This window comes from Lycorma delicatula, chromosome 5 (assembly GCF_047948215.1).
Source record: "Lycorma delicatula isolate Av1 chromosome 5, ASM4794821v1, whole genome shotgun sequence".
Lineage (NCBI taxonomy): Eukaryota > Metazoa > Arthropoda > Insecta > Hemiptera > Fulgoridae > Lycorma > Lycorma delicatula.
Window position 1 is genome coordinate 64,712,153 of NC_134459.1, and position 15,307 is coordinate 64,727,459.

Here is a 15,307-nt window from a genome sequence, read left to right on the forward strand (position 1 = left end):
ATTCTATATTCGACCAGTATGTTTTTATTTTATACAGAAAGTTGTTCTGGTGGTCCTATAATAAGTTTCTTCCTTATAATCTGACTGGAATTTTTTTTAAGGAAAGGTATTACGATCATACGTATGGTTTTAGATATTTTTATCTCTTTGTCGTCATCATTACTTATTATTAATTAATTTATAATTTTGTAAATATAAACACCCTTGGGCAGTTCTGGTATTCAAATTATTTTTGTGCAAAACGTAAAGAAAATTATTTGAAAAACATATTTACCCGCCTTTTAGACAGCATTACCTCAAGTTATTTCTTTTCTCTGCATTCTTTTTGTTATTAGTAGAATTTTTTATATAGACGGGGCTTTTTTTTGTAGGGGGCCAAAAAACAAATAATGACATAAATGCATTAAAAAAATGTTTCATTAAACGAGGGCAGTTAGTTGCTTTTTTATCTTAGTCTAATTTAAAATATTCAAAATTTTAAAGTATCTGTTTACTTTTAGTGCATTTTGTTTGGGTGGTCAGGGGACTACTATTTAATTTGTAATTATTTTATTAACAGTTATAGTAAAACATCTTATTGTGTTATTTTCAAAATGTGAATGCATTATACAATTTGTTCATATTTTTTAACTGTTTCATAGGGTATTTTTTTAAGGTTCACCTAATTGCTAAAAAAATTATAAGAAAATCCATATCCAAATCCATATTCAAATCCAAATCCATATTAATATCCAAATCCATATTCAAATCCAAATTCATATTCAAATCCAAATCCATGTTCAAATCCAAATCCGTATTCAAATCCAAATCCATGTTCAAATCCAAATCCGTATTCAAATCCAAATCCATATTAATATCCAAATCCATATTAATATCCAAATCCATATTCAAATCCAAATCCATATTCAAATCCATATTAATATCCAAATCCATATTCAAATCCAAATCCATATTCAAATCCAAATCCATGTTCAAATCCAAATCCGTATTCAAATCCAAATCCATGTTCAAATCCAAATCCGTATTCAAATCCAAATCCATATTAATATCCAAATCCATATTCAAATCCAAATCCATATTCAAATCCAAATCTATGTTCAAATCCAAATCCGTATTCAAATCCAAATCCATGTTCAAATCCAAATCCGTATTCATATCCAAATCCATATTCAAATGCAAATGTAATATTTAACAATTAAGAGGTGAGCGCAAACATACTTATACTTATTTATGTCGTACTGTATGAAGTTGTTAGGTAAGTGATAAGATAAAAATTATCAGTGACACTTTCGACCTTGGTAATTGGATTATGTACTTAGAGAATAAAAAGATCTGTTTACTATGAAAATTAATTCCAATATTTAAAATTCACTTAACGTCGCGCGCGCGCGTGTTGTTAGCAAGCTTATACGATTAATGTACATGAATAAATGACAGTAGTATAGTTTATAAGGGCTGTAGAAGACATTTGTCATCAGTTTTTATATTTGTTTTTTTTTTTTTTGTTTTACATAAGTGATTTATTATCATTTTGTTGATTCTAGCAATTGAATTGACGAGTTATTTATTAATTTGCATCATATCTGGTCGTTTAATTAAGTGTTCTGCATATTATCTTGATTGATAAATTAATTGCTCTGTGGATATGAGTTTTATGGTTTGACTAGGTGAATTATTCTCTGCCTGTCGTCTATCCGTATTCGTAAAATTTCTGTTAATCTGTTATCAGAAGGGAAACCGCTGGTAAATGGAAAAAAATTGAATTTCGTTTCATTTTAAATTTGTTTAAGTTTCTTCCGTAATGCATCTTAACCGAGTGAATACCAACGGATTTTTTTTGTGGTAAAAGGAGAAGGGTTGAACGCCCTCTAAATATTTTATATTTAAACCTTAACTCTTTTAATAGGCTTAAGAAAAATAAGATATACTGATAAATAGGTAAATAAAGAAACAGGCAAACATTTAGATAACAAATGTCTGTAAATTCCTCCTGGGTGATAGATGAAATATTAATTGTATTACGTTTAATTAGTATTATTATTATTGATATTTAGCTTAAATTATCCCGAAATTTTCTGTTTGTACTACCAGTGTAAACTTCCGGATATACCTCTTATCAGAACGGGAATCGACAATAAAAATTTTGCTTTTATGTTTGTTGTATAAAAAAAATAAAAATAACTAAAAAGGAGCAAGGCTTCTTTTCAAACTAAAAAAAGAAGAAATCTCTCAATCGCTGATTCAAATATGGGAATTTAACTTAGTCGTTCTACTTGTCAGTTATGAAAAATCTTTGATATTGAGGTCTCAGTCTCAAAAAAAAAGTAGTTACAGTTGTGATGCATAGTTTTGTATTGGTCTCAATTTTGAATTTACGAGGTCTGTTCAAAAAATAACCTGATAAAAAATAAATAATTTTTTTATCTTTATTATTAATTTTACAGATTATTGGTCCTTGACTCCTTCAAAGTACTCCTCTCCCCTATTCATGCACTTTTGCCATCAGTGTTTTCACTTCCAGACTGCGAAGCAGCCCTGGAGGGCTTAATTCGAAGTGGCTTTTCAGGTCTGTGACGAATTTGCTTTAATCATCAATAGTCTCAAAACGGCGTCCTTTCATCTCTGATTTTAATTTCGGAAATAAAGAAAAATCTAAAAAAGCCAGGTCTGACGAGTAGGGAGGCTGAGTGAGGGAAAACAGTCATTTAATTTTTGACACAAAACTGACGTATTGACAAAGCTGTGTCCAGGCGCATTGTCGTGGTGAAAGAACCATGAGTTATCTCGCCGCAACTCTGGTACCTTTTTGCTAATTTTTTCACGAAACTTTTGTAAAAGCGTTGATAGTACGCACGATTCACTGTTTCACCTTTAGGCAAGAATTCAAAATGCACATTTCCATTAAAATAAAAAAAAAAAACAGGGAGCATCACTTTGACGTCGGATCGAGAATGACGTGCTTTCTTGGGGCGTGGAAATCCTTTGCTAATCCATTTTGACGATTGAACATTTCTCTCAATGTCGTTGCTGTAAACCTAGCTTTCGTCCCGTTATGATCCTTTGCATGTCGTCGGCTTGTTCAAGAAGTTGCCGACAAACGTCCACTCGATGTTCTTTCTACCGTTCGGTCATCAAACGAGGAGCAAACTTTGCTGCAACTTGATGCATATTCAATTTTTCAGTCAAAATGTCATGCATGACATGATTCAATTGATATGCTAACCTCTTCTCCAAGTTCTCTTCACAGTCCATTTACACGCACCAGATCGTTGATTTTCTGAATATGAGTGTCATCAGTTGAAGTCAAAGGGTTTCCTGGTCGAAGGTCATCTCCAATTGACTGACGACCACTTTTAAATCGTGAAAACCATTCTTAACATTACGACCCGAAGCATCCGTAAGCATCTTTCAGAAGTTGAAACGTTTCTGTAAAAGTTTTCCCAGTTTCACGTAAACTTTTTCGTTGTATAGTTGCTCCCGAAAATCGCTCCTAACGCTTAAACACGTTGCACTCAAATAACAATAATACAAAAGCTAAAGAGATATCAACAATCCAAAAAAGTGTGGTTACAGAGAGGAGGTTATATGGAATGCTGCTAACCGCACGTAATTAAATATCTCCGTTGGTGCGTAATTAAAATTGTTCGGTTATTTTCTGAACAGAGAATTGAATTAAGGGGGAGCTAAATATAAAAGAAATATTTCTTAAGGGTTTCGACTTGATGACAGTTTTACTCGTGGGCATTTATCATGTTATTTAAAAATAAAAGTGGAAAAAACTTTTTGAAATAATTACATTGAAATGCATAATCTTTTCTTTCCCTACTATATTAAATGTTATTCTTTAAAATTTTTGTCACTTTAAATTCTTTTAACCTCTTCACCTAAAATAATATATAATTTTATTATTAATTTTCCGTAAATGAATCGTCATGAGGGTAAAAAAATTTTCAACACTTTTGAGAAGTAATGAACCCCCACTATTAAAAGTAAGTTTTATCATTTTTTCTACCTTGTTTCTATTACAGCCTATCGACTTCGATTATTATTATTTATAATATTATTTTATTGTAATTAGGCATTTTGGAATAAAATCTGTTTTCAAAACTTAAACTTATATATATACTCAGAGAATAAAAAGTAATAAAACATTGTTATATTATAACGTTTTGATTATTTTTTGTGAGTTTTATCAGGATGGAAATAGTGTTAAACCTTTATCTTAATGTATTGGTAATTTTTTTAAATTTTGTTTGAGAATGTAATTTTTTGTTCAGCGTGACCAAAGTAGAATTTGATAAATTTTGAACAAAATTTTATGGTGAAATTTTGCATAAAGTATTATTATTAAAAGAGAGAAAAATTCTGTATTTTTAACAATGTAAAGAAGAAAATGACATTTTATATCTGGATGTTTAAAAGGGAATTAGTAATATTTGTGTGAACAGTAGACTTCGTTCATTAGATATTGAATTTATTAACGACATTGAGTTTTACGATGAAATTGGATAAATAATGTACGAAACAAAATTTTCAGTCGTAATCAATTGCAGGGAGTTTAGCGTGGCCAAAAATAATGGTACTATATTAGCCGTGTAGTAAAACTGATTCCAGGAACACCAGCCATCATTAATTTCTAATTGTCTTAAAGATTCCAATATATATATGTCGGAGAGGCGAGGAGATTTGTCAGGGATTCAACGTTTTGTGTTTCACTCATTTTTATTATTACAAGTGGAGAATATATAAGATTATAATAAAGTTCAATTAATAAAAATGAGTAGATAACTCGTACAATGAAATAATTACAAATGATAATTATCACTTATCAATAACTCAGTGGTACACGAATTATAATATAAGATTAATTTAATTTAGAATTAAAATAATATTAAAACAACTTGCGATAGACCGAGGCTCAGGGAAATAACGAATTCGCGATCACCAGGACGTCTGTTCGATCTGGGTTCCAAAGCAAGACTACCCTTTCTCAATATTCTCAAATAATATGCCTACTGCATATTTCCTTTTCCTTATTAATTTTATGATACCCCTATCGTCCTGGGATCCCGACTACGTTGACAACCATGTGCCTACCTAGGCCTAAGCCTACCGCAATAAAACAATTTAAACCTTATTTTACAAAATATTACAAGTAATAGTACATTTCTTAAAACTACTAAAAATACAGATATTCTAAAGAATATTCTCATCGTTTTGTCGGAAGATACTCCACTGTACTTTATTCTCCGACACGGCCATTCTGACAATCACACGCCCTCGGGTGTATCTAAAACATTGAGTTACAGTGGTATTTTAATTTTTGTTTTCAACTGACCTCGGTCATTATAAAGCATTTTACAATAGTTAAAGTACAAAAGATAGATTCAGAAGTCCTCTCGAGTAACAGAAATCGATTAATTATTCATTATCCTAAATAGTCATCGTACAGTACTCAAGAGATCGAAAAGCCATCAATCATTATTCCTTATCATTTAACTGTCAAATAAGATTTTATTTCCTCCACCAATAGACCTCTGCACTATCTCTAGGCTACCCTGTATGCCACATACAGTATCATACATATTCTGTAGTTGCCACAACTACCTGCCCGACACATCATCAGGTGCCCATCGCACCCTGATCAAACTAACATTAGCCACTAATTTAGTTTGCAGTTACGACTACACACTGATGCATGTGCGAAAAATAAAAATGCCAGGTCCACGACCTGCTGCCAGCCATTAGTGCATTGCGTCATTGGTGGTCTCTTTTTAAACCATAGTCCCTGTTTCAGGACCGACATCAACATTCTCCTCGGCACAACTTTTCATTGTCCGAGGAAACATCCAACTCATTAGGAATATAATTCTCAGGCATTTCTCTCAACTTATCATGACTATACTTATAACTTCTACTACTACTTAAAGATTTTAGTGTGTACCTGTCGTTATCAAGTAATTCTGTTAGTACGAATGGACCTCTAAATTTCCTATCGAGTTTCGTTTGATTACGTTCTTCGTTCTTAATCAAAACGTGATCTATTTTAAACTTATTAACCTTCGCTTTATTTTTATCAAATCTAATCTTCTCATAATTAGCATTTTCCTCTATACTTTCAATCGCTCGTTGTCTTACATTAGAGATATCAATTTCATTTTCGTTGTCATCAACTAACAACCCGTAAGGTCTTGCCTTCTTACCAATTAATAATTCTAACGCACTAGATTTGGTAATACGATTCGCGGTTGAGTTTAAAGCTAGCTGAACTTCACCAATGGCGTCTTGCCATGGACGATTATTAGACTCAACAGCAGTGAACATATTTTTTATCGTACTCATTACACGCTCTACTTGACCATTTGCCCTACTAGTACCTGTAGCTATTAAATGTAAATTAATATTTAAAGATTTACAAAAGTCTTTAAAATCTTTCCCAGTAAAACATCTACCTTGATCGGCAATCACACGAGCGGGAACTCCCAATATAAATATTGAAGCCTTTAAAGCTTTAATAACACTATTACAGTCAATTTTTCTGGTGTGATGTAAATAAACATATTTGGTAAAACCATCTATAATAACAATAATGTATTCTTTAGTATTATTTTTACCGCTCAATTTACCTGTAATATCTATATGCACAGTATGCCAAGGTATGCGGGTCTTAGGGATGGGATGTAATTCAGCTTGAATTTTACCTGACTGAGCTTTAGAGACTTTACAAGTAATACAATTGTCAACAAATTTACGTACGTATTTAGACATACCTTCAAACCAGTAATACTCATAAACCTTATCGAGTGTTTTATCCCAACCTAAGTGCATAACAGACTCATGTACATGGTTAATGACGGACCACCGAAATGCTCTGGGTACAATCGGCAAACAAAGAGTTTCGCCTTTTCTCTGTATTTTCCGGTATAGCGTACCGGCTTTAATTTCATAAGATTTTAAGAGATCTTCCGATAGCTCATCGCTTTGCAATTTGGTGACTATTTCCGAAATTTCCGAGTCACGCTGTTGTTCAGCAAGAAGCCAATCAACCGATATTTCCGCGAGGTTAACGCGTTTCTCTTCAATTTTATTAACCTGTTTTGGTAAATCGGACAAAGGGTTTCGAGAGAAGAAATCCGCGTGCGACATACGTTTGCCTTCTCTATAAACTATATCGAACTGAAAAGCCTGTAAATAAGCCCACCACCTATGGACTCTATCATTAAGATCAATCTTATTTTGAGAAGATTTCAATGAATTACAATCAGTTACAACAGTAAATTGTCGTCCATGCAAGTAATGCCGAAAATGTTTAATAGATTTAACAACGGCCATAGTTTCGAGTTCGTAAGAATGATACCTGGACTCGGCTGGGCTTGTCCTTTTACTAAAGTATTCAATAACTTTATTTTTACCGTCTACTTTATGCATGAGTATTGCTCCGTACCCATCGGAACTAGCATCGGTATGCAGTTCTATAGGATAATCCGGGTCAAAGATAATTAAGACGGGTTCGTTGGTCAAAGTATGAATTACTTTTTGTCGGGCGTTTTCATGTGTCTCAGTCCACTCAATATATTTTTTACCTGAGGTAAGAGCATATAATGGTTTCATGATTTGTGAAAACTTAGGGACAAACCGTCGGAAATAAGATGCAAGGCCAATAAACTGTCTAAGCTGAGTAACGGTCCTTGGAGCGGGTAACATTGTTAAAGAGTTTATTTTACGAGGGTTTGGACGAACTTGTCCTTCTTGAATCTCATACCCAAGGTATGAAACAGATGTTTTGAGAAAAGAACATTTTGAAAAATTAAATGAGAATCCCGCATCTATAAGAATTTTTAATACCACTCGAAGTCTTTCAAACGCTTCTTCTATCGTATCTGCAATTATCAGTACATCGTCTAGATAAACTACAACGAAAGTGTACGCGAGCTCACCCAATGCCTTTAAAATTGCTCTTTGAAAAACCGAAGGAGCATTTTTCAAGCCGAATGGCATTGTTAAAAATTCAAATTGACCATCAGGAGTAACAAATGCCGTACGTTCTATAGATTCCGAATGTATAGGAATTTGATGGAAACCACTGGCCATATCTAAACTAATGTAGAATTTAGCCTTTCTAAGTCTCGGTATTTGATCTAAAATAAGTGGCAAAGGAAATTTGTCCGCAACTGTATTTTTATTTAATTCACGATAATCGACACATAAACGATCCGATCCGTCTTTTTTTCTTGACTAGTAAGATAGGACTAGCAAACGGTGAATTGCTAGGACGAATAACATTAGCTTCAAGTAACTCATTTATTCTTTCTCTAACTATTTGTCTCTCTTCTACACTAAGTCTATATGGTCTTCTCTGTACCGTAACGTTTGTATCTATTAAACGTATGTCAAGTTCACCACTGTTGACGCGAGTACGAGGAAAACCCGTAATAAAAGAACTTTCATACTCTTTTAAGATTGAAACTAATCTTATTTTATCATTTTTACCAACATCTGTATCAACATTATCAAAATTTATAATTTCGAATTTACTACATTCATTTACTACTTTAGATTTACAGATTTTAAAATTATTTTGAGAAATATTTACTTCAAAACCCAAGCTCAAAATTTCTCGACCAATTAAAACATTATAACTCAAATATTCATCTGGGACAACGTGAAAAAGAATCTCTAATGTAAACAAATCCATAATTACAATAGATAAAATTTGCATGCTACAATTTACTACAACATTTCCGATGCCTTTCAAAATTATTAATTCATTAATTCTACGTCCAGAAAACTTAATCGCTATCGATTCTTTTATTAACGAGCATTCCGCTCCTGAATCAAAACAATATGGAAACGACTCACCAAGATGGTTTAGAATACCAGTAGGAGCTGCAACTGTGCAAAGATTCACACGGCGTTCGACGCTACCATTCTCCTTGTTGTTCCCTGTACCGCTACGGCTGCTACCTGGAGCCGTACAGTTTGGCGCAATATGACCAGCTACCCCACATTTGAAACACGTCACATTGCGCGATGAAGAGGATGATTCTTTGGAGCCACGATGGTTACTGCTTTGCTCCGCTTGCTTCTTCTTAAGTTTAGGACACTCAAACTTTTTGTGACCTATTTCCCCACAGAAATGGCACTTCCCTGAAGCTGCTGGCTTAAAACGCTTCAAATCGGATGTAGATGAGTTATCTGAAGCTGATATTGATATTTTTCGGGTGTAGGAAAAGCCTCGCATTTCGCTCAAAAATTCGGCTTCCGTTTTGATGTCGCTAGTTAATGCTACGCGCTCCACTCGATTATCAATATGGGTCAATCGCGCAAGCACAACCGCATTAACTATTTCGTCAACTGTTAAAGACCTCCAGCGGGCCTTTAGCGATGATCGAAGTCGAATGCCAAAGGCGCCGACACTTTCATCCTTGGTTGGTGCCTCCTGATGAATTTTCAGCACAACCGCTGTCGCAGTTTCTTGTCCCCCGAAGCGTGACACAAAAAGTTCTTTTAATTGAGGCCACTGTATACCCGGAATTGCCACTTGGGATAGCCACTGAGCTGCTGAACCTTCCAAAGCTTTGCTAAGCGCAGATATCAATTCACTGCCTTGAAGAGGATTTTCTAATAGACACAATTCTGCTGCAGAGCACCAAGCAACAGAATCCGATCCCGCACTCTCTGGATTAAATCGTGGTAACGCAACACTTTTCTTTGTCGATAATGGCTTTTGCATACAACACTTCATAAACTCAAACAATGTATTCCACTGATCAGGTGATGGACCAGATGGAGACGATCCCACTTCTGATGTCGGAGAGGCGAGGAGATTTGTCAGGGATTCAACGTTTTGTGTTTCACTCATTTTTATTATTACAAGTGGAGAATATATAAGATTATAATAAAGTTCAATTAATAAAAATGAGTAGATAACTCGTACAATGAAATAATTACAAATGATAATTATCACTTATCAATAACTCAGTGGTACACGAATTATAATATAAGATTAATTTAATTTAGAATTCAAATAATATTAAAACAACTTGCGATAGACCGAGGCTCAGGGAAATAACGAATTCGCGATCACCAGGACGTCTGTTCGATCTGGGTTCCAAAGCAAGACTACCCTTTCTCAATATTCTCAAATAATATGCCTACTGCATATTTCCTTTTCCTTATTAATTTTATGATACCCCTATCGTCCTGGGATCCCGACTACGTTGACAACCATGTGCCTACCTAGGCCTAAGCCTACCGCAATAAAACAATTTAAACCTTATTTTACAAAATATTACAAGTAATAGTACATTTCTTAAAACTACTAAAAATACAGATATTCTAAAGAATATTCTAATCGTTTTGTCGGAAGATACTCCACTGTACTTTATTCTCCGACATATATATAAAATTTTTTTAAGTACAATGTTCCAAGGGAAAATGATTAAAAATAAGATCATTGAAAGCTTGCGTAATATTACGTGATTATTAATTAACGTTATATCGAGGTAGTCACGATGTTGTTTAGTAGTTGGTAATAGTCTCAGTGACAAAGGCTAGGTTTATAAATGGAGTAAAACTTGCCGGAATACGGTATCTTATGCATAGCCTCTGAGATATTGACTGGAAATGTGGATGATGTCAAAAGTAAGTCGTATCAGCTGTGATAGGAGATATATGTTAATTCTGTTGTTAACCGGTTGTGGTGTGATACCACGCTTTTCAGTCACCCTCTGCCTAAGAAAAATAACCAAATAGGATCTCGCTTCGTTTATTATGTTACTGTTGAATCAAACTGATCCACCAACAGTTTGATTGTATTGTTTATAAACGTCCAACTAACGAAGCATTTCTTGTACTCGTAAATAAATTTTCATTATAGAAATTATTTTGCCACTAACACAAATTCTGCGTAATAACTACTTTTAATCTGTTTTTTATTCTTCATATTTAACTAATATTTTATTATAAGTTTTAGCCGTTTTGTTTAGTTAGAGCATTTCTACCTTTTTTTTTGTTTGTAATTTCATGTCTTTTTTAAATAAAATTAATATTTTCTGTAATGGGAAACCAAGCTCTATATCACATAACGCTGCTATTGTTTGTAACAATTAATTTCGATCGGATATATTTTGTGGTATTATTATATATATCCTTCTTCGTTTTTCTCCTCTCACATATAACTATTAATTTGATTGAATTACTGGGATGGAGACAGAAAGTAGCATCTAACATTGAATATACATTATTTATATTTATAGTAATTCATATAAATTGTTTGAGTAGCATATATATTAGTGAGAAGTTGGTATCCCAACCCCTTTACATGTATATCGGCGCCAGTGATCGTATAGACAGAGTATTATTGTTGTTGTGTCGAAGTAAAGGGAAATTATTGTACTCGGAGGGAAATTTTATGTACGAAGGAGAGAGTTGACGTGAGCTCGTGTTGTCAGTGTACGAAAAGCCGCAACGTCTAGCGGCTGGGGATTCGTGGTGTGTTTCTGTGCAGTGTTTCATGGGTTTCTCGAATACGTTCAAGTCTCCTGGTGGGAATTCTTCAGTTGTGGATGATTTTCTAGCACCTATTCGTACGAAAATGAAAGTATTAAAGAAATTTAAACGCCGTATGGGATTAGGTTAGTTATAATTATTATTTTAACAGCATGTTATTTATTAATAGCAGTTTATGAAAAAAATAAATAAAATTTTTAATTAAAATAATTGGACTATATTTTGACAAAATCTACCCTCACTTATTAATTTTTGATTATTTTAATGAAAAAAAAATTATTGTCCTTAATTGCCTTATAAAGCTGTTTTTAAAAATAGGTGTATTCTTAAGCTTCCATTTAAGTTATTTTATTACAATCTAATCTGATATTTTTAAAACTTCTAATGGTTTAATAATTATATTTATTTTTTGTATGTTCGTTGTACAATTACTTGTTTGTAATTATAATTAATTAATGTTTGCATTTCTACCAGCATTGTTTTTTTTAAATTTTTTTATTAGACCATTCTTTACAGAATATTTACCACTTAAATATTGGAACTTGAATTAATAGTTTGGTTTATTGTTTGTATTAGTATTGATAATAATATTTTGCAGGTAAACAAATTTATATAACTTGATTAGATTATAAAACATTATTCTCCGATTCTAATCAGTTTTCATTGGTTCTAGTTCAGAAACTGAAATTTTTGTAATTTAAATTTTTAATCTTAAGTAAATATTCTTCCTTCAGTTTTTCTACCAATGTAGTAGTTTTTTAATCCGTACAATTTTAGTATGCAATTTCTTCGTCATGTTACACACTTTAATTTTTAATTTCAACAATGGGATTCAGTTGAAGCATGTTCTCTCCCCTTTAGTTTTTATAACCGTTATTTCGTTTACCGGTTTTTTTAAACACAGTTCATATCGTGGGAGAATTATTTTCTGGGTCGTTTTATTCAGTCCTTTGATGTTTTTTGTATTATTTTGTAACATTCTTAATGTATAGCATATATTTATATTTGTTCTTTTAATAGTCTACATGTTACATTGAAATAAACTTTATCATTTAAAAAAAAAAAAAATTAAAATTTATGAAATGATTTCCAGTTTGAAGTACATTTATTAATAAATTTGTGACGTAATATTTTTAAATGTAAATGTTTATTTATTTATCTATTATATAAAACCGATAAATAGCATACGTTATGCTGTTAACAATAAGAAAAGTATAATCGTATGAATAAAATCTCATCGTTTAATAATTATAGGTCATATTTCACGAGTTTGTTTATCATTACTTTGCTTCTTGACCAGCGTTCCATAAGGAGGTGATATTAGCTTGACCACGCCCAATCTTTTTTAATCGGATAGGATTGAATTTGCATGACTTGTCTGAAAACACATATTTTTTTTAAAAATCCCAATATTAATTCGTAAAATAGATATTGTTTTTCTTACGGCGTTAATTTAATCAGAGTATGATACGTTTGACATTTGTTATATATTTAATATTTAGTACGCTTAATTTTATTGAATAATATAATTATGACTTATATTTTATTTCACTTTTAATTGTGAATTTTTGAATTTATTTAAATTAATATTATTAAGTCTGGAAAGTCACCGGAAAAAGATGTTAGGGGATGAAGAGTCCTCCATGACTTTGTAATTTTGATATTAATTTATGTTATATTGATAATAAATTTTAACTGACTTTTAGTTTGATTGATCTCTAAACCTTAATAGGAAATAAAGTAACTTTATTACCGGTAAATGCGATTATTTTTAATCTTGGACTGTAGAATTAGAAAGTGATAGATTTATTCTTTAATGGGTTTACATCTTTTTGTATCTTGTTTCTAATTTTATTGGTATTAGAAAAAGATAATTTTTTTTTTGCGGGGGAGGGCGATTAGCTGTAACCCAGAAGTAATAGCACCGAGCATACAAAATTATGGAGCTATCACGAAAAGTTGTTTACAGACGACTTAGTTAATTTTAGTTTTTCATCTGTGTGTTAGTTGTTTGTCGTAACAATATTTTACCAGTTTTTCTGTTTATATTGACCGCAGAAAAATGGATTTGATTTACCTGGCTCTTGTATGTAATACGAAAAGTGCTTGCTATCCCTATAAAAATATCACCTCAAGATTTATGTGTTTAGAGGTTTGTAGGTTTCTTATTTTAAAAATACTAAAAATTTCTGTTTTATATCAGTGAATGTGTGCATTTGTACATAACACGTGCGGCCATACAATTAACTATTTAAGGGGTATACCCCAAAAAAAAATTTTTTAAATATGTCGGATCTTTTTTTTCCTGTTTAACCTCCGGTAACTACCGTTCAGATAATACTTCAGAGGATGGTATGAGTGTAAATGAAGTGCAGTCTTGTACATTCTCAGTTCGACCATTCCTGAGATGTGTGGTTAATTGGAACCCAACCACCAAAGAACAGCTGTATCCACGATCTAGTATTCAAATCCGTGTAAAAATAACTGGCTTTACTAGGTCTTGAACGCTGGAACTCTCGACTTCCAAATCAGCTGATAGGGAAGACGCGTTCACTACTAGACCAACCCGGTGCGTTAATCTTTTACTTCTGCGAAAGTTTTTATTCACGCGCTCATTACTGATTTCCAGCTTTCGGAATACCTAATACCGTAAACTTTGGCATAATCATTAATAACCAAAGTTAATAGAAAAACTACGCGTAATTTATGCCGGTTATTAATTTTGTAGGTGTGAACCTCTGAATAACAATATTATTTTTTATTTTTCTGAACGGTGACATTTGAAAAAGAAGTTCGTTATCTCTGAAGACATATCGATAATGAATATCGATTAAATTATTTTGATTAACGAACTCCAAGGTTTTGGAGTCAAATTATTTATTATGTTTATAATTATTACATGTGGAAATATAAAACAATTAATGAATATTATTATTGCTTCTTTGATGACTATGATAATTTATTTTAGTATTATTAAAATTTATATAGAATTAAAACATCTACTTTTAAATCCGTAGCAAAGGATTGAGATTTTATTTATAAATATTATTTAAAAAAAAGTATTTTTAAGAAGGAAATAGTTTTAATTTTTGTCTTAGGGATTGGAGTAAATTAACCATTTTTCGGTAAAATATAGCAATGAAATTGTACCGTCCTGTGTGACGATTATTTTTGATTTCACTTAACATACTCGTAATTCTAGTCTAAAAAAAAAATTTGAGTTTCTGAAATTTTTTACATGTTTATAACAATTTCGCAGTCAAGATTGTTGTTCTGTGCAAAAAAATATCCGAATGACGTTGAAATAATTAGTACTTAAAAAAAAAAAAAAAAAAAAAAAAAAAAAATTATCTTTACAATTTGAAAGGTAGTTTTGGCGATTTGAATTTCTATGCCAATTTGAATATCTTGCAGTGGAGTAAAGTTCATCTTCGAAGTGTGTAGTTCACTCAGATAGTTTTCTTAATTTCTGATAATTAAATATCCGTTCTAAAGATTGACTTGTCATCTATTTTCTGTCCCCCCCCCCCCCCAGAAAAAAAGATTTCACTACGTTCTGTAAAATTAAGAGTATTTCAACAAAAGAAGAACCGTGTTTTGTCAATGCATGTTGTTAAAATTCAGGGGAGCTAAATTTAAAAGGGTTAAAAGTTTTTTCTAAGCTTTAAAACAAAGTAATGATTTATATTTATTTAGCGGAATGATCTATTCTGTGAAAATCATTTTTATGATAGTATTTTTTTCTGTATAAATGATGAAATTTGTTCACAATCTCAAATGGATCTCATTTTGACAG

General features: G+C 32.1%; 1 protein-coding gene across 2 annotated transcripts in view; it reads left to right on the top strand.

Moving 5' to 3' along the window:
• The window catches only part of neur (E3 ubiquitin-protein ligase neur), a 251,961-nt gene that overhangs the window by 182,249 nt on the left and 54,405 nt on the right, over positions 1 to 15,307 (top strand). The window contains exon 1 of one of the 2 annotated variants that reach the window (XM_075366300.1): positions 11,466 to 11,636. The exons of the other annotated variant lie outside the window; for it this stretch is intronic. Coding sequence (XP_075222415.1) covers positions 11,516 to 11,636 — 121 coding nt within the window. The 5' untranslated portion in view covers positions 11,466 to 11,515. Of the gene's footprint in view, positions 1 to 11,465; positions 11,637 to 15,307 lie in introns of those variants that run through there. 2 annotated transcript variants of the gene reach the window in all.